This window comes from Onychostruthus taczanowskii, unplaced genomic scaffold (genome assembly GCF_017590055.1).
Source record: "Onychostruthus taczanowskii isolate IOZ18803 unplaced genomic scaffold, ASM1759005v1 scaffold75, whole genome shotgun sequence".
In the NCBI taxonomy this organism is placed as follows: Eukaryota; Metazoa; Chordata; class Aves; order Passeriformes; family Passeridae; genus Onychostruthus; species Onychostruthus taczanowskii.
In genome coordinates this window covers 79,907-93,919 of record NW_024505339.1, presented here as the reverse complement: position 1 = coordinate 93,919, position 14,013 = coordinate 79,907, and the positions used below count along the sequence as shown (strand labels likewise).

At 50.0% G+C, this 14,013-nt stretch overlaps 1 protein-coding gene across 5 annotated transcripts in view; it reads left to right on the top strand.

The window, feature by feature from the left end:
- Positions 1 to 11,835, top strand: part of RPH3AL (rabphilin 3A like (without C2 domains)) — a 34,703-nt gene extending 22,868 nt beyond the window's left edge. For 2 of the 5 annotated variants that reach the window (XM_041423122.1, XM_041423121.1), the window contains 3 exons: positions 3,899 to 4,006; positions 5,513 to 5,689; positions 11,021 to 11,835. In XM_041423122.1, coding sequence (XP_041279056.1) covers positions 3,899 to 4,006; positions 5,513 to 5,689; positions 11,021 to 11,143 — 408 coding nt within the window. In that variant the 3' untranslated portion in view covers positions 11,144 to 11,835. Of the gene's footprint in view, positions 1 to 3,898; positions 4,007 to 5,421; positions 5,690 to 10,448; positions 10,566 to 11,020 lie in introns of those variants that run through there. The other 3 variants (XM_041423119.1, XM_041423118.1, XM_041423120.1) reach the window with 2 other exon arrangements.
- The last annotated feature ends 2,178 nt before the right edge of the window (positions 11,836 to 14,013 follow it).

Here is a 14,013-nt window from a genome sequence, read left to right as displayed (position 1 = left end):
GCTCCCCCAGACACGTCCTTGCAGCTCCGAGCACAGCCCCGGAGCTTGCTTGGCAGGATGTTCCTGGGAATGAGCTCTGGCATTTAACACTCCTGCCTCTGACAGGCTGCTCTCCCCGGGGTTCCCATCATCTTGGCCAAGCCCTGTCCAGCCCCTCTGCTGGTCTCTGATGTGCTGAAGGAGCCAGCTCTGAGCTCTTCAGCTGGGGCCAGCCCAGTCCTGCCACAGCCCCTGGGCACCCTCCATGCCAGGAGCTGCCGTGCAGCAGAGATGGGACAAACTTCAGGAGTCCCTTTTTCCCCCTCAGAAGGGAGGGATCAGTGTCAGAACCTGGGAATTTGCTCCCACTGCAGGAGGGCGGAAGGCAGAAGTTTTATTTTTGCACGCCCAGTATTTCTCCTGTGCTCGCTGACACTGGGATTTGCTGGTGCCTTTAGTTTTTCTGTTATAAACAAGCAGTTGCCATGGGAACCCTGCTATTAATTAAGGCACAAATGTATTGTCAGGAGGAGAATAGCAGCAATATTTCTTTTTGCTGGGCAGCAGCTCTCTGCTCAATGTGCTGGAATGTGGGTGGGATTCTGCACTGGGTCAGGAGGAGGGAGCAAGAGCAGCAGGGTTTTCCTCATCCAGGCTCTGAGTTGTGCAGGAAGAAGGTGGGAAGCAAACAGAAGTGTGATCCCTGAGCTGCTGCACTCTTTGGCAGGAGGGCTGCCTGCTGGTCCCCGGGGGATTTTCCTGTTCCATCCCTGTTGCCAAGCCGTGGGATGTGCCAGAGGCAGGGAGCAGCAGGATGCAGTGGCCAAATCCCCGAGGGATGGAGCAGAGAGGGATGTGCTGGGGAGTGTCTGCAGGCCACCAAGGGGGCACCCAATTTGCCAACTTTGCAGTGGCAAAGCTGCAACTTGTGCTGCTCCTGAAAGGGACAAGGGCTGGGTCCAGTCACCTCTTCTTGGAGGAGCACAGGGTGTGACCTGGCAGGGGAGCTGCCCTCAGTGGGACCCCGGGCTGTAAAAATCCTCATTTTCTCTCACTTCCCCACCTGCAGTGACCGGGAAGCTGTCGCCCTCCCCGCTCTCTGTGCTTACCAAAAATCTGGGTGCTGCAGGGCAGCCCTGCTCAGGGGCTGTGCTCATCCTGGGGCTGTGCTGGAGCTGTGATTCCCACGTGCTTTTGCTGTTTCTGGCAGCTGCAGGAGGTGCCAAGGGCTGTGTGTGTGCCAGGCTGGGCCCTGCCCTGTGCTGGCAGCACTGGGGAGCTGGGATGGCTCTTCCAAAACACACATTTAACACCAGCTCCCAGCCCCAGCCAAGTGCTCCTTCCCCTTGGCTCAGCACAGCCTCCCCGTGTCCTGATTTGTCTCTGGGGTAGGAAAACCAGCAGTTGTCCTTCACCATCCCCTGGGTGCCCCTGGCTTGGGGATTGAGCCACGTGTGGAGGGAGCTGGGCTCTGCCAGCAGCTGCAGGGCTCCCAGTGAGTGACCCATTCCCTGGGAAATATTGCTTTTCTAGCAAGTTTTATCTCAGCAGATTTTGTTTTATGAGCTTTTTTTTTTCTTTTTTCTTTTTTTTTTTTTTCTTCCCAGTCAGCTGGAGATAGGGATAAATCTGTTCCATCCTCTGAAAGAACAGCTGTCCAACAATTCTTATTGATATATCAGCAACTGCTGGAACACCAGATTTAATACTTCTGGGCTCTGGAAAGTGCCAGCAGAAGGTTTGCATGAAGGATTACCTGAAAGGGAGACTTTGGTGCAGTGAGTAAAAGACACTCTTATTGGCAGCAGAGGAAATGAGAGCAGACAGGGCTGGTCCTGTGGTGAGAGTGCCTTCGAGTCATTAATATTTTCTTCCTCTTGTGCTGGTTCTCTCTGAGCTGCTGAATGGCAGGAGGACAGGCAGCTAAAGTCACCTCCACTGATTCACTGGGGCCTTCTCCAAATAAATCCTGGCTCCCAGCATTTTCAGAGGATTCGTGGAGGAAGGAGCTGTTCTGAGGAAATGGATTTTGTGAATCCAGGAGAGCAAAAAAAAGAAAAAAAAATAAAGATGATGACCAAGTGGAACAGGACTTCATTTTCTGAGAGAATTGAGCAATAAGATGGTCAGAGTGGGTCTTGCAGCTGAGATTTGGATTATATAGGAAAAAAACCCCACTCTGGTATGTATGGATTGTTTTTAACAGTGTTTATATAGAACTCCCCACCTCTCCCAGGGAGTTCTGAAGATGTTTTTCCTGAACCTGAAATTCCCAGGTAGTAATGAAGATGTTTTTTTAGACAAACCTTTGTTTTGAGGGCTCTTAGCCAGCATTGCAGCCCCCCAGCTTTTAAAAGAGCCTTTTTCTGTGCAGGGTGTGTGTGAGGAGCTGCCTGCCAGGGCAACTTCAATAATGCTTTGCAATAACACTGGCTGCCAGCTTTAATATCCTCAGAGATGTTAGCATGACTTTAGGTATTTGTTCCTCTTTTTTTTAAATGAAATATTTTGTGTAGTACAGATCCTTGAATACAGGAGTGCCTGCAGAGGTGCTTGGCAGGAATATTTGACAGCTCCTGCTCTGTGCAAGAGGAGGGATTCCCATCCTCCTGTCCTGGGGAGTGCTGAGGGGTTTGGAGAGATGAAATGACAGCTCTGTGTTACCCCGTGCTTGTCACCTTGTTCCCCTGCACCCACGCCCCTCTCTGAGCTTGGGCACTGGGAGAAACCCTGGGGTTTGTTCAGTCACAGAGAAAATCACTTCTCACAGCACTGTGAGCTTCTGGAGACATCCTGGTGGGTCTAAAAAAAATCCTTGGGGCTTCCATTTCCCACAGGAGACCTGCAGGTTGCAGTGTCACCTACTTTACATCCCTCGTTGCTGATTTTGTACTTTTCACCAGGAGTTGGGACCTGCTGTTTGAAGTGGCTGCCAGGAGAACTGGTATCTGCCTGCTCAGATGGAGAAGTGCAATCCCTCAAACAAAAACCAGATTTTTTTCCCATTACCTTCCTCCTCAGCCCCACCATTTCTATTCTGAGATCAATCAAACCACCACAAAACCCCAGGAATTGGGGAAAACACCATTTTTATTTTACCCAGAGCAGCTGTCAGTCGAGTTATCTTTTACACCAGTGTGAGCAGGAGAGGTGTTTGCATAATTGCATGGAAAAGTGGAAAGAACCTGCCAGTTTGGGAAGCTGTGTCTGGCAAAACGAGGCTTCTCCAGCTCTTCTGGAAAATATGGGGAGTGGAAAGCAGCAGGAAGAGAGCCAGGATTCAGGGGGAAGAAAAACACAGAGGAAAAAAAGCAGCTTTGAGACAGGAAAAGAGGCTCCTTGAGGAAAAGCAGTGACCCTTTGGAGCTTTGGGGATGCTGGAGTAACAGAATTTGCTGATGGGGATGGCTGGATGTGCTCAGGATTTATCTGGTGTTTTCCTCTTAGATCCTGCCACACTGGAAATGCAGCTTGGAGGGGAACAGCCCCTCTGCCCACATCACCCAGGGGTGGAGCAGGTGCAGCTGAGCAGGAACCAGCCCTGCACCATCCCTTAGAGGGTCACTTGGGCTGGGAGGCAGCAAATACCAGGAGGAGGGGGCTTGCTGGGGTGCTGGGATGGGTCAGTGGGAGCAGAGAGTGGCACAGGAGCACCCTCATGGTCCCTGTCAGCTTTAGGAGAGAAGCCCTGGGGGTGTCTGCACCTTCCAGAGTTATCAGTCATCTGCAAGGAGTAAAACCACATCATGCAGCTGTGGGGGACCTGCAGGTGGGGTCTCCTTTGGAGAGGGAGCAGGTGAGCAGGGAGTCAGAGTTGGTTCCTGTTTGACTTGCATCCATCTGGCGGCTCTCTGGGAAGTGTTTGTGGACGTTGTGGATAAGTGGCTCTCTCCTCTCCTCCCCCTGGTCTTCCCTGCAGTGGTTTCCAGTGACAGCGAGAGCGACTCAGAGCTCAGCTCCTCCAGCCTGGATGACAAACCCGTGGGATCCAAAGGCTCTCAAGGGAGGAAGCTCCAAGCAGGAATGGGTGAGGAGCTGCAGTTCCTTGTGGCTGGAGGGTGGGAGGTGAAAAGTGCTCCAGTGTTTGGCTCTTGGCTCAGCTGCTCTCCTGCCCTGCCTGCTGTGCTGGGTGAGGGTCTGAGCTTTTCTCCCTGGGATTTCTCCCTGGCTCCTTCCATGGCCTGCAGCATTCCAGCAGCTGGGAGCTGCTCCTTATTGTATTTGCTGGTCCCTCGTGGCAGGGAGGAGTGATGAATCTGACTCCATGTTCTCAGAAGCCTAATTTATTATTATATTATATTATATTATATTATATTATATTATATTATATTATACTAAACTATACTAAAGAATACAGAAAGGATACAGACAGAAGACTAAAAGGATAATAATGAAAACTTGTGGCTCTTTCCAGAGTCCTGACACAGCTTGGCACTGGTTGGCCAAAGAGACAAAACAATTCACATGGAACCAAGGGAACAGTCACCTGTTGGTAAACAATCTCCAAACACATTCCAAAGGAGCAAAACACAGGAGAAGCAAATGAGATAATTATTGTTTTCCTTTTTCTCTGAGGCTTCTCAGCTTCCCAGGAGAAAAATCCTGGGCAAAGGGATTTTTCAGAGAATGTGAATGTGACAGCTGCTGCCACCAGATCCCTGGCCAGCTCCTCACCCCTGGCTTCACAGCACTGGGATCACTGGTGTTTCCTGGGAGCAGAGCAGCAGACCTGGGGCTGACCCTGCTCCTGAGGGCTCCTGGCTGGAGCTGGGATGTTCCTGCTCCTGTAGGACCCAGCTCAGTGCCCACAGCCTGCAGGAGTGGCAGGGTAGGACAGTCAGGACAGACGAGACAAGGGATCTCGGGAACGTGTGGTTTATTGCAGAGGGAACTGTGGTTTATTGCAGAGGGAACTGTGGTTTATTGCAGAGGGCCTGGGTGCAGGGCCCTGCTGGGAGCTGCAGCCACAGCTCTGAGCAGGCCCCAAAGAGAGAGGTAAAAGAGTGGTGGAGAGAATGAGAGAGCGAGGAAGAGTGAAGAGAATGAATGCAAGAGCGTGGTAAAGAGAGAATGAACCAAAGGTTCCCGTTACAATACCATAAATCTTCTTCTGTGTTGAATATTCTAATTCTCACTAGCCAATCTAGTACAAGATACAAATCCTACAGCATTTACATACAGCCTATAAGAATCATTACATTACCATACTGTGTTACATTTTAAACCCTAAAAACTGCTCTTTGGGCCCCTTCTGCCCAGCTAGTAGGGTGTGCTCTGACCCTTGGGCCTGTCTGGAGGCAGAGGGGATTGTTCCATCAAAAGGGGATTACCTTCAGCCAGCCATACCATTGCTTTCCAGTTGTTCAGTAACTAAGATATCTCAAAGCCTGCTCTCATTTAAATCTCACTTATAGTTTCCATATTCTCAAAATCTTTTGCCAGGCAATCACATTTATAAGGCTTTCCTGTTTCATCTTCCCCAACAACACCCGCTTCCCACGCCCTCAGCAGCATCTCTGTCCTGTCCCTGCAGCACCCACCAGGGGACCCAGCCAGGCCAGGGGCACAGCCCTGGGGACCCCCCCGTGCCCCCAGGTGTGGGGGAGCCACAGCAGCCTGGGCAGCGAGCAGGGAGCCGAGCTCAGCCCCACGGAGAGCGGCCGGAGTGACCGAGCCTCGGGCAGGCGCCACAGCGACGCCAGCACCCCTGGTAAGCTACACCCCTCCTCGGGGCACATCCCTGCTTTTTTGGGGCTGGATTCCCTGGGAGCACAGCTTTCCCAGAGGCTTTGTGTGCTTTCCCAGAGGCACAGAAAGCTGTGGCCCCACGATTGCTTTTCTCTGCTTCTTTTCTTTGTGTTAGCAGATGCTGTCGCAGTGTCACACCTTCTTCCCTGAATGCAAAACCTTCTTCTGCATCATGAGTAATGGTCTGGGGTGGGAGCTGCCTGCACCCACGGCCAGGAGCACTTGGAGCCTGGGGCTGTGGCCCTGCAGAGCTCCTCTGTGTCCTGCAGAGCCAGCAGAACAGATTGAGCTCCTCCTGAAGCAAAGCAAAGTCCAGCAGCTTTATGAGACTGAGTAACATTTTTCCTGAAGTGAGGTTGCTCTTAAAGCCAAGCGTGGCTCTTCCCAGAACTCTGCAGTGCAGAAGAAAGACACTTTTTCCCCCTCAAAAACCTCAGAACAATTAAGTGACTGGGAAAGCAGAGGCTGCTATCACACCTGAAGCAGCTGAAAGAGATGCAAATGTGTTCTCTCTGCAGCTCCCACTAATTTAGTCACTAACCCCTCAAGTTATCATCCAGCCCTGCTCCCTCCTGAGCATTCCTGCCCTCTGAACTGCCTCTCTGTTCTTCCTGAGCCTGCTTGGTGCTGGCCATGTTGAGGCATAAATTGGATTAGAGAAGGCAGGTTCATCCTTCAGAGCACCAGGGAGTCGTGGTCCCCCTCCCTCCCCACGCTTCCTGCCAGAAACAGGCAGCACAAAATTGTTCCTCTGCTCTCCCTCCCTCTCCAGCTCCCAGAAAACTTGTAGTTTTCTTTTAGTTTTTCACCAGACAAACCAAACAAGTGATTCTTCTGCTTTGTCCTTCCTCCCCCTGGATTAGAGCCTGCCCTGGGCTGGGGGGTTTATTTTAAGCTCTTGTTGGGCAGGATTAGAGAGGGTGGATTCCTGCTGCCGGTGGAGAGGAGCTGCAGGTTGTCCTTGGGATTGGAATGGGTGTTGGTGGACAGCAGGTCCACTTTGGGTGCTGCCTCTGATGGATGGATGGATCCACTGCTGGACAATGCGTTTGTACTCAGTGTTCTGTAGCTTTGAGCCAACAACTGCCTGGCCATGACAGTTATAAGGCTATTTCAGAGGCCAAAAAGAAAAAAAAGGGAAAAAAAAAAAAAACCAACCTTTTTCCTGCTAAAAACTCCATATGCAAAGCTTGGCACAAGGGGTCAAATCTTTCCAGTGGGATCTGCCTGTAGATGGGGGAGAGCTGAAGTGACAGGCAGCATGGGCTGATATTTAAAAAAAGGAAAACTGTAGCAATCTCCTGAGCCCAGTTAAAGTTGGCCCTGAGATGCAGAGAGGATCCTGCTAAGGAAAAGGTTAAGCTAGGTTGGCTGCCTGGGGAGTTTCTGTAAGGATCTTTCTTATGTCTGGGGTCATCTTTTTCTCAGTATATTCCTGCAGAAGGGGCTGCTTTGTTCAGACCAGAGCTCTGGTACAGGCTCCCCAAATCCAGGCAGGGAGGCAGGAAATCAGCAGTGAGTACTTCAGCACTTTGGGTGCCTCTCTTTGCCAACAAACAGAGGCTGCTCTTGCTGTTGATGTGTTTAAAGAGGGGTGGGTGCTGGATTCAGGGTTCCCAGCATCTCCCTGCCTTTTGGACATTCCCTGAGCTCTGCCCCAAAAGCAGAGCAAGGGGCAAAGATCCTTCCTCATTTCAACTGCTGATCCTCAGCTGCAGAATAGCCTGCTAAAAGATGATTTTCTTCACCTTTAGAGCACCCTGTCAGGAGCAATTTTTGCTCCATATTATCACCTCAGGTGTTGTTCTTTCTTTGCACTTCTTTTCTCACCTCTGCTCTAACTCCGCTCTCAAGTGCGACTTCGCAGAGCATCCTGAAATCCCAGGCCACCTCCAGAGCAGGGAACTGGGGAGAGGTGCTGCAAAAGCAGCTGCCCTCACAGTCCTGGGCTCTTTCAGCCTGAAGGCCAAGCCAGCAGCAGGGTTTTGGCCAGGGGAGGACAAGGAGCTCTTGAGGAGGACTTGGAGGTTTCCAGCACGCTGCTCCAGCTCCGCCTGGGCTTTGCTGAGGCAGATAATGAAGCCTGGAGTTTGTCATAAAATGACTCATTGTCAGAGCTGCACTGGGATTTAGGCAACCTCAGCCCATGAGCCAAAGTTTCAGAAGAGTGCTGAGTTGAGAGGCTGCCAGTTTTATTATTTTTAATTTTTTTTTTCTTTTACCACCTGCTCTCAAAGCCTTTCAAAAGCCCCGTGTTCCTTCTGCTTCTGAAGCTCCAGTTCCTGGAGGTGCCTGCTCTGACGTGATAGCTTTCAAGAGGAAGGTCACGCACTCATTGTGCTGAAGAACGTTTTATCCTACAAAAAAATTAAATTTGCACATATGGAAGAAGCACAGTCTTCCTTTTCCCTCTTACTTGCTCCCAGCTAGGGCAGGTGACTCACCTTGTTCTGGCTGCACAGCTGATGCTGAGAGATGCCTTAAAAAAGAGCAAAATCCTCACTTGTGTTGATTATGATGTTTTTATTAAGGAAGGGGAGTATTAAACAGAATGAAACAAAGAAATAATCAATATCTTACAGTGGTTTTCATTAGCCCAGGGAGAGCTTTTAATGGAGATAACAAATCCGAGCTTGGGGCTGCTGCAGGGGGTAAATGAAACCAAAGTCATTCCCCTCAGATCAGCAGCAAGTTCTGCACTGATGGGTGCCAGCTGATGGAGTTCTCAGCATCTTCTGAGGAATCTGTCCCAGAAATGGTGAATCCTGCTGGCTGTTCCACGAGCAGCTGGCTGCTGGGGAGTGGGGAACAAGCCTGGCATGGGCTGTGGGGCTGGAGAGTCTCAGATTCCTGCTGGAATCAGGTCTGAGAGGCAGCCAGGAGAGAAGCTAATGAGCGAGTGCAAATCACAGCCTCCCCATGTCTGCCTGCTTGCCAATGTGTTGTCTAAATCATTAATACTTAAAGAGTGGTGCAGCAGCTGGCACTTCAACAGAGCCACGTTAAACGGGGCTGGGGGCTGAGACAGGGGTGGCACTGCCTGCTGAGGGTGAGAAATGTTCTGCTCTGCAAGCAGGGGGTGAGACCTGCTGGAAAGATGCCCAGATGCCACCAGGTCCAGCCTGAACCCTTCTCCTGGGTGCCTCCTTTGTGCTGGGAGAGGCTGAGCAGAGCTGAGGGAGATGGACAGGGAGTGCTGCTTCCAGCTCTCTCTAATTTGGGGAGATTTATGTCCTGTCTTTCAGGAATTGACTGGATTTAGGAATGAGGTGGTGTCTCTCTGTGGGCTCAGTGCCTCCCTGGCTGGGCTAGGCATCCACTTTTGCTCATAAATATTCAAGCTGTTAATATATGAGCCAGGCAGAGCCATCCAGCATTATTTTCATGGCAGGAAATTCTCTGGGCATCTTTGAAGTTAAAGCATTAACTTCTATTTTCACTTCCATTATTCTTCTCGGATGTCTGCTTTGCTCCCTCAGGGACCATGAGGAGGTAACATTTTGCTTCAGTGGGTCTGACTACTCCATTCCATGTAGGAAGGGAAAAAAAAAATATGTCCTAACAGTAATTAGGCTCCAAATGAGGTAGTAATTTCTTTAATTACTTGCTTCATGGCAGTCTTTGGGGAGTTGACTTTTGTTTTCCTGTGCTTGGTGAGAAAGTTGCTTAAATGTTTTCAGACTTGTTCCTTGTTAGGGTGGATTTCCAGGGCTGGTTTTGCAGCAGGCTGGGAGAGGTGGGAAATCCCTGCTGCTCCTCCCTGTGCCTGCATTTAGGGCACAGTTTGGGAAGGACAGAGGGATCAGATGTGAAGGAAAGACCCTCACCCCCACCCATCCAAGCCTCTGCTCCCTTCTCTGGCTGCCTCACCACATTTTGGGCACTGCTCTTTTGCTCAGGGCTCGCTGGGATTGAGTTTTCCTGCTGCCAAGGAGGATAAGTTGTCTGTTTTCCCCAAAGTGAAGAAATTGAATTGTGCCTTCATGGCTGAGGAGCTTTGAGCTGTCTCTGCCTCCTCACATCCACAGAGCACCAAGGGGTCCTGCTGTACTTATAAATAAAACACAGCTTTGGGTAGTGGCAGCATTAGGAAATGATTCAAAGTTTGCATTCCAGATACAATACATTTGTAAATATGAACCTCAGGAGAAGCCTGTGCCCCTTTCCGTGTTTGAGGGAATTAAAATATTTTCATCCTCGAGTGGTAGAAGCAAAACATTTCCAGCTCTTTCAAGCCTGCCTTGGAGTTCAGCAAATAAAGGCTCGAGTAGCTAAAAAATAAATTACTTTCACTACTCCTGTAACTCTTTATGGAGTTTTAAATTGAAGGCTTCTTCCTTCAGAATAGAGGGATGACAAAGATTCATTCTCTCGGCTCTTTCACTCAATATATCAGGAAACAAGTCTGCTGCTGAGGATGAAACTCCTATTTTTGTGCCTTCTTTCCCCCTGCAGAGGTCTGTGCTCTGGTCTTTGATCAAACAGCCAGTCTGGCCTCCTGTCCCCACCTCCTCAGACTCCTTCTCTGCCCTCTGCAATACATTCACTCCAACTTTCCATTCAGCATTTTGCACAAAGCACCAAGGGCAGGAGTTGATGCTGGCTTTGCAAACAAAGCAGGGAAGGGAAGAGCAGGGGAAGTCAGCAAGATAGAAGTGAAAAGCCTGGATTTTGGAGTCTTTGTAAACACACAGAGAGGTTCTGTGGTTATCTTTTAACAGGGATGTCAGGCTGCAGCTGCTGGGAGGAATTTGCTTTGGGACTCCTGGTGCCTTGAACAATTGACACCGAATGCTGTGATTCCCCTGTCCTTTCTCCAAGAGGAGGAGCAGTGTGTCCCAGCAGAGCCTGAGCTCGGCCTGAAGGGATCAGCTCAGGTTTGTTCAGCCAACAGGAGACAAATCTGGAGCAGAGCAGGGCAGTGCCCGTGCCCAGCTCTGGGGCTGTCCCTGCTGTCCATGGCCCAGATTTGGAAGATCTCATGGCAGATCTGTCAGAGCTGAGCTTTGGCTTCCTCCCTGGCCTGGAGAGCACCTACTGAAGGAGCACTTCTAGCAGCACAACTCCTCATTTCTCCTCCTTCCCACATTTCCTTCCCCTGGCTTTTCTTCCTTTAATCAAGTCTAATGGGCCCTGACTGCTGGACTAATGACGCATAGATGTTCTCTTTATTATTTTTAGGGAGCTCTCAAAATGGCACTGAGCACACAAAAAGCAACACAAAATAACCATGTGGAGTCTCTCCCCTTTGCTGCTTTCCAAACAAAACCTTTGTCCTTTGTTTGTTTTGAAGGCAAACCACGAGCCCACAGCAGGACACGGCTCTGATGGGGGCGAAGATGGAGCTGCTTTTTCCTGGATCCAGCACTGCCACTCCTCAGATCCCACTCCAGACAGGAGCTGCTGCCAGTGGTGACGTTGTGCCAGGCACTGGCAGCACGGTGGCAGCTGGGACAGCCCCTGCCAGTCCTCTGAGAGCCCCAGCAGAGAGCCTGGGGCTGGGATTTGCCCATGGATCCCGTGGGGAAGGTGCTCCTTGTGTTTGCTGGCGTTGTTTTGTTCTGGTTGGAGTTTGGAGGGGGCTTCAGGAGCCAGAAGCTCCTGATGATGAACCTGGTGAAGCTGTGCTCCTGTTCCCTGCCTCTCTGCTCAGGGTAAAGGAACCCTCCAAGGAGTTTGCTGTGATTTTTTCACTCCCCTTGGCTCGTGGGAGGGTGGGGGTCAGGGGACATGTGTTTGTCCCAGCCCAGCTGGCTGTGAGTGCCCAAATGGGATAAAAGCTTTCAAATGACTTTATCCTGCAAAGCTCTGCAGATTCCCCTCCCACGTGCACACCTTACATGAGCAAGGGCCTTTCTTTTGCCTTTTTCCTGGAAGTCTTGAGCATCTGGCTGACTCTGGTGGTGTCATCATGAGTCAGGCTGTTGAAAACTGTGTGCCCTGGTCCTGCTTATCCTCCAGAATGGACAATTTCCCTCTAAGGCCTGACAGATGGGAAAAATCAAATTACCTCACGTCTCTAGAGCAATTAGATCTTTGAAGGCCTGAACAAAACCCACACTGGGAGTCTGTGGATTTTATGAAATGCTTTGGAGCTGACCTGTGTATTATGAAGAAACAAAGGAAAGAAACAAAGGATTCCAAAAAGTTCCCTCTGAAATCACGGAGTTAAAGGCAATTTGTGCCCATTAATGTCAGCCTTTCCCCTGGTTATTTCTCTTTTGTTCTGTTTTTCTTTGCTCTGGGGCACTTTGTGTGCATGTAGTGTGTGTTCTTACAAATGGCTGCAGTATGAAGATAAATGAGATTGGGTGCTGGAACACTCGGGCAGGAGATGGGAAATCAATCCCTGACTTGCTTTCCAAATGAGCATGGCCAACAGAGGGCCATTCCCTCACTGCTGCCCCAGTTCATGTGCTGTGGCAGCTTGCTGGTGAAATGCTTCCAGCCCTTCCTCTGTGGTCTGTTCCTGCCCTTTCACAAATGGAAACAAAACCTTTGGAGCCCCTGGGCTCCCTGAGATGGCAGAAAAAGAAACCACTGAGTGTGAGGTCCACACCATCAGTGTTGGAGAGAGCAAGGGATGAGGCTGTTCTCCACTGAGGGATGTTTTGTGGCGTGGTCTGCTGTTAACCTGGCCATTAACTGCATCTGTGGAATGGGTAATGCCAAAACCATCAGCTGTGTCTGAGAGAGGAGCTCCAGCTGTCAGCTTTTGCTGAAGTGCTGGTGTGGTTTCAGGGCTGTTTCTTCTCAGAGCTGTAGGGTCTTCAGTTTCCAGTGTGTTTAGGCCTGTAGGGTCTTCAGTTTCCGCTGTGTTTAGGCACCAAAAAGAGTTCTGTTTTGCCTTGAAGCTTTTGGCAGTCCAGGTGAGGCTTGTCTTGCTCGTTACTGCAGCGCCTCAGACAGCCTGGCCTGCCAGCCAAAGTTAATTCCACAGCAGAAGGAGAAGGGAAAAGACTTTTAGGAATTGACTCTGTTTTCTTTAAAGCTCTTCCTTTCTCATCACCAGCTCTACACTGAGTTGGGAAGAGCTTTTAAAATTGGGAGTGTCATTTCTAGCTCTCCTTGGGTCCCCTGTTCTTCACTCCAGGGCAGGGCAGGCAGGTCACTCGTGTCCCCATTCCCACTCTCATTTCCCACACCAAGGGGTGCCAGCTCTGCACAGGAGCCTGGCAATCCTTGCTGTGCCACTGTGAGGCATCAGCTTGATTTTTAACTGAGGCCAGCTTTTATAAAACACTCTCAGAGATAAATTTGATGTTGCTCTGGTGCTAGTGAGACTGAAACCTTTTCTTTCTTACTTACTTTCTTTCTTACTTCTGTGTTTTAACTCCATGGGGTAATTCCACCTGAGTTTGAACCAGAATTGTTCAATCTGCTGTGGGAAAACTCCTTGGATAGAGGGAAGGATCTGGTCCTGGACAATGTGATCCAGGCACAATTGAAAGAGGAACATCTGCAGCTTTGTGCACTGTTTTATTTTGAAGACCACTTTTCCCTTTGTGGTGATTCTCTTGGTTGTGTTTTGTGGCTTTTGTTGGAATATTATCCTAAACCTGTACCTGTCTTTTGAGCCAGCTCAATGTGGGCAAGAAGAGCTCAGTGAATGTGCTTAGTCTGCTCTGGTCATTTGTGTTTATTATTTTCTTGTTCTCATCTCCACCCCTAACAACTTTTATGTGGTGTTTTCCTACTGGAAACAATAAAGCTTTTGCTCACTAACAACTCCTTGCCATTTGTGAAACAGTAAAAAAAGGTTTTTTTTGTAGATACTCTCCAAATCCTCCGGCAAGGCAAGACAATAACCCAGCCATTGGAATTGTGACTGGTGTGGCTGGACTTTAATTGAATCCTGCACTTGAAAGTCACCTTTTTTCTTGTCCCCTCCTCTGTGCCTGGTGCTGGTGCTGGCAGGGGCACAGATCAGCTCCTCAGCCCTTCCCTGAAGGTTTTCCACACTGCAACCAAGACTCACAAAGCAGCAGCAATTGTCCTTTTGTCAAGTGCTGTCCCCGAGGCTCGGTGACAAGCAGGCTCCATTCAACTGGCCCACCAAGAAGTGTCTCTGTGTCTCCTCATTGTTTGCTGAGCTCACACAGCCCTGGCTCTCCTGTTCCCTCAGCATTCAGCCTCAAGGTTTCAAATAGCTTTTTAATCTGTTTTTGCTTCCTAAAAGCTCCTCGGTAATTGCTGTTGGGATTGTTCTGCTGGGGAGCTGCCATCAGGCCAAGGATGGAGTGTGTCAAGGACCGAGCAGCTCTTGTGCTGCTGCTTCCCCTCTCT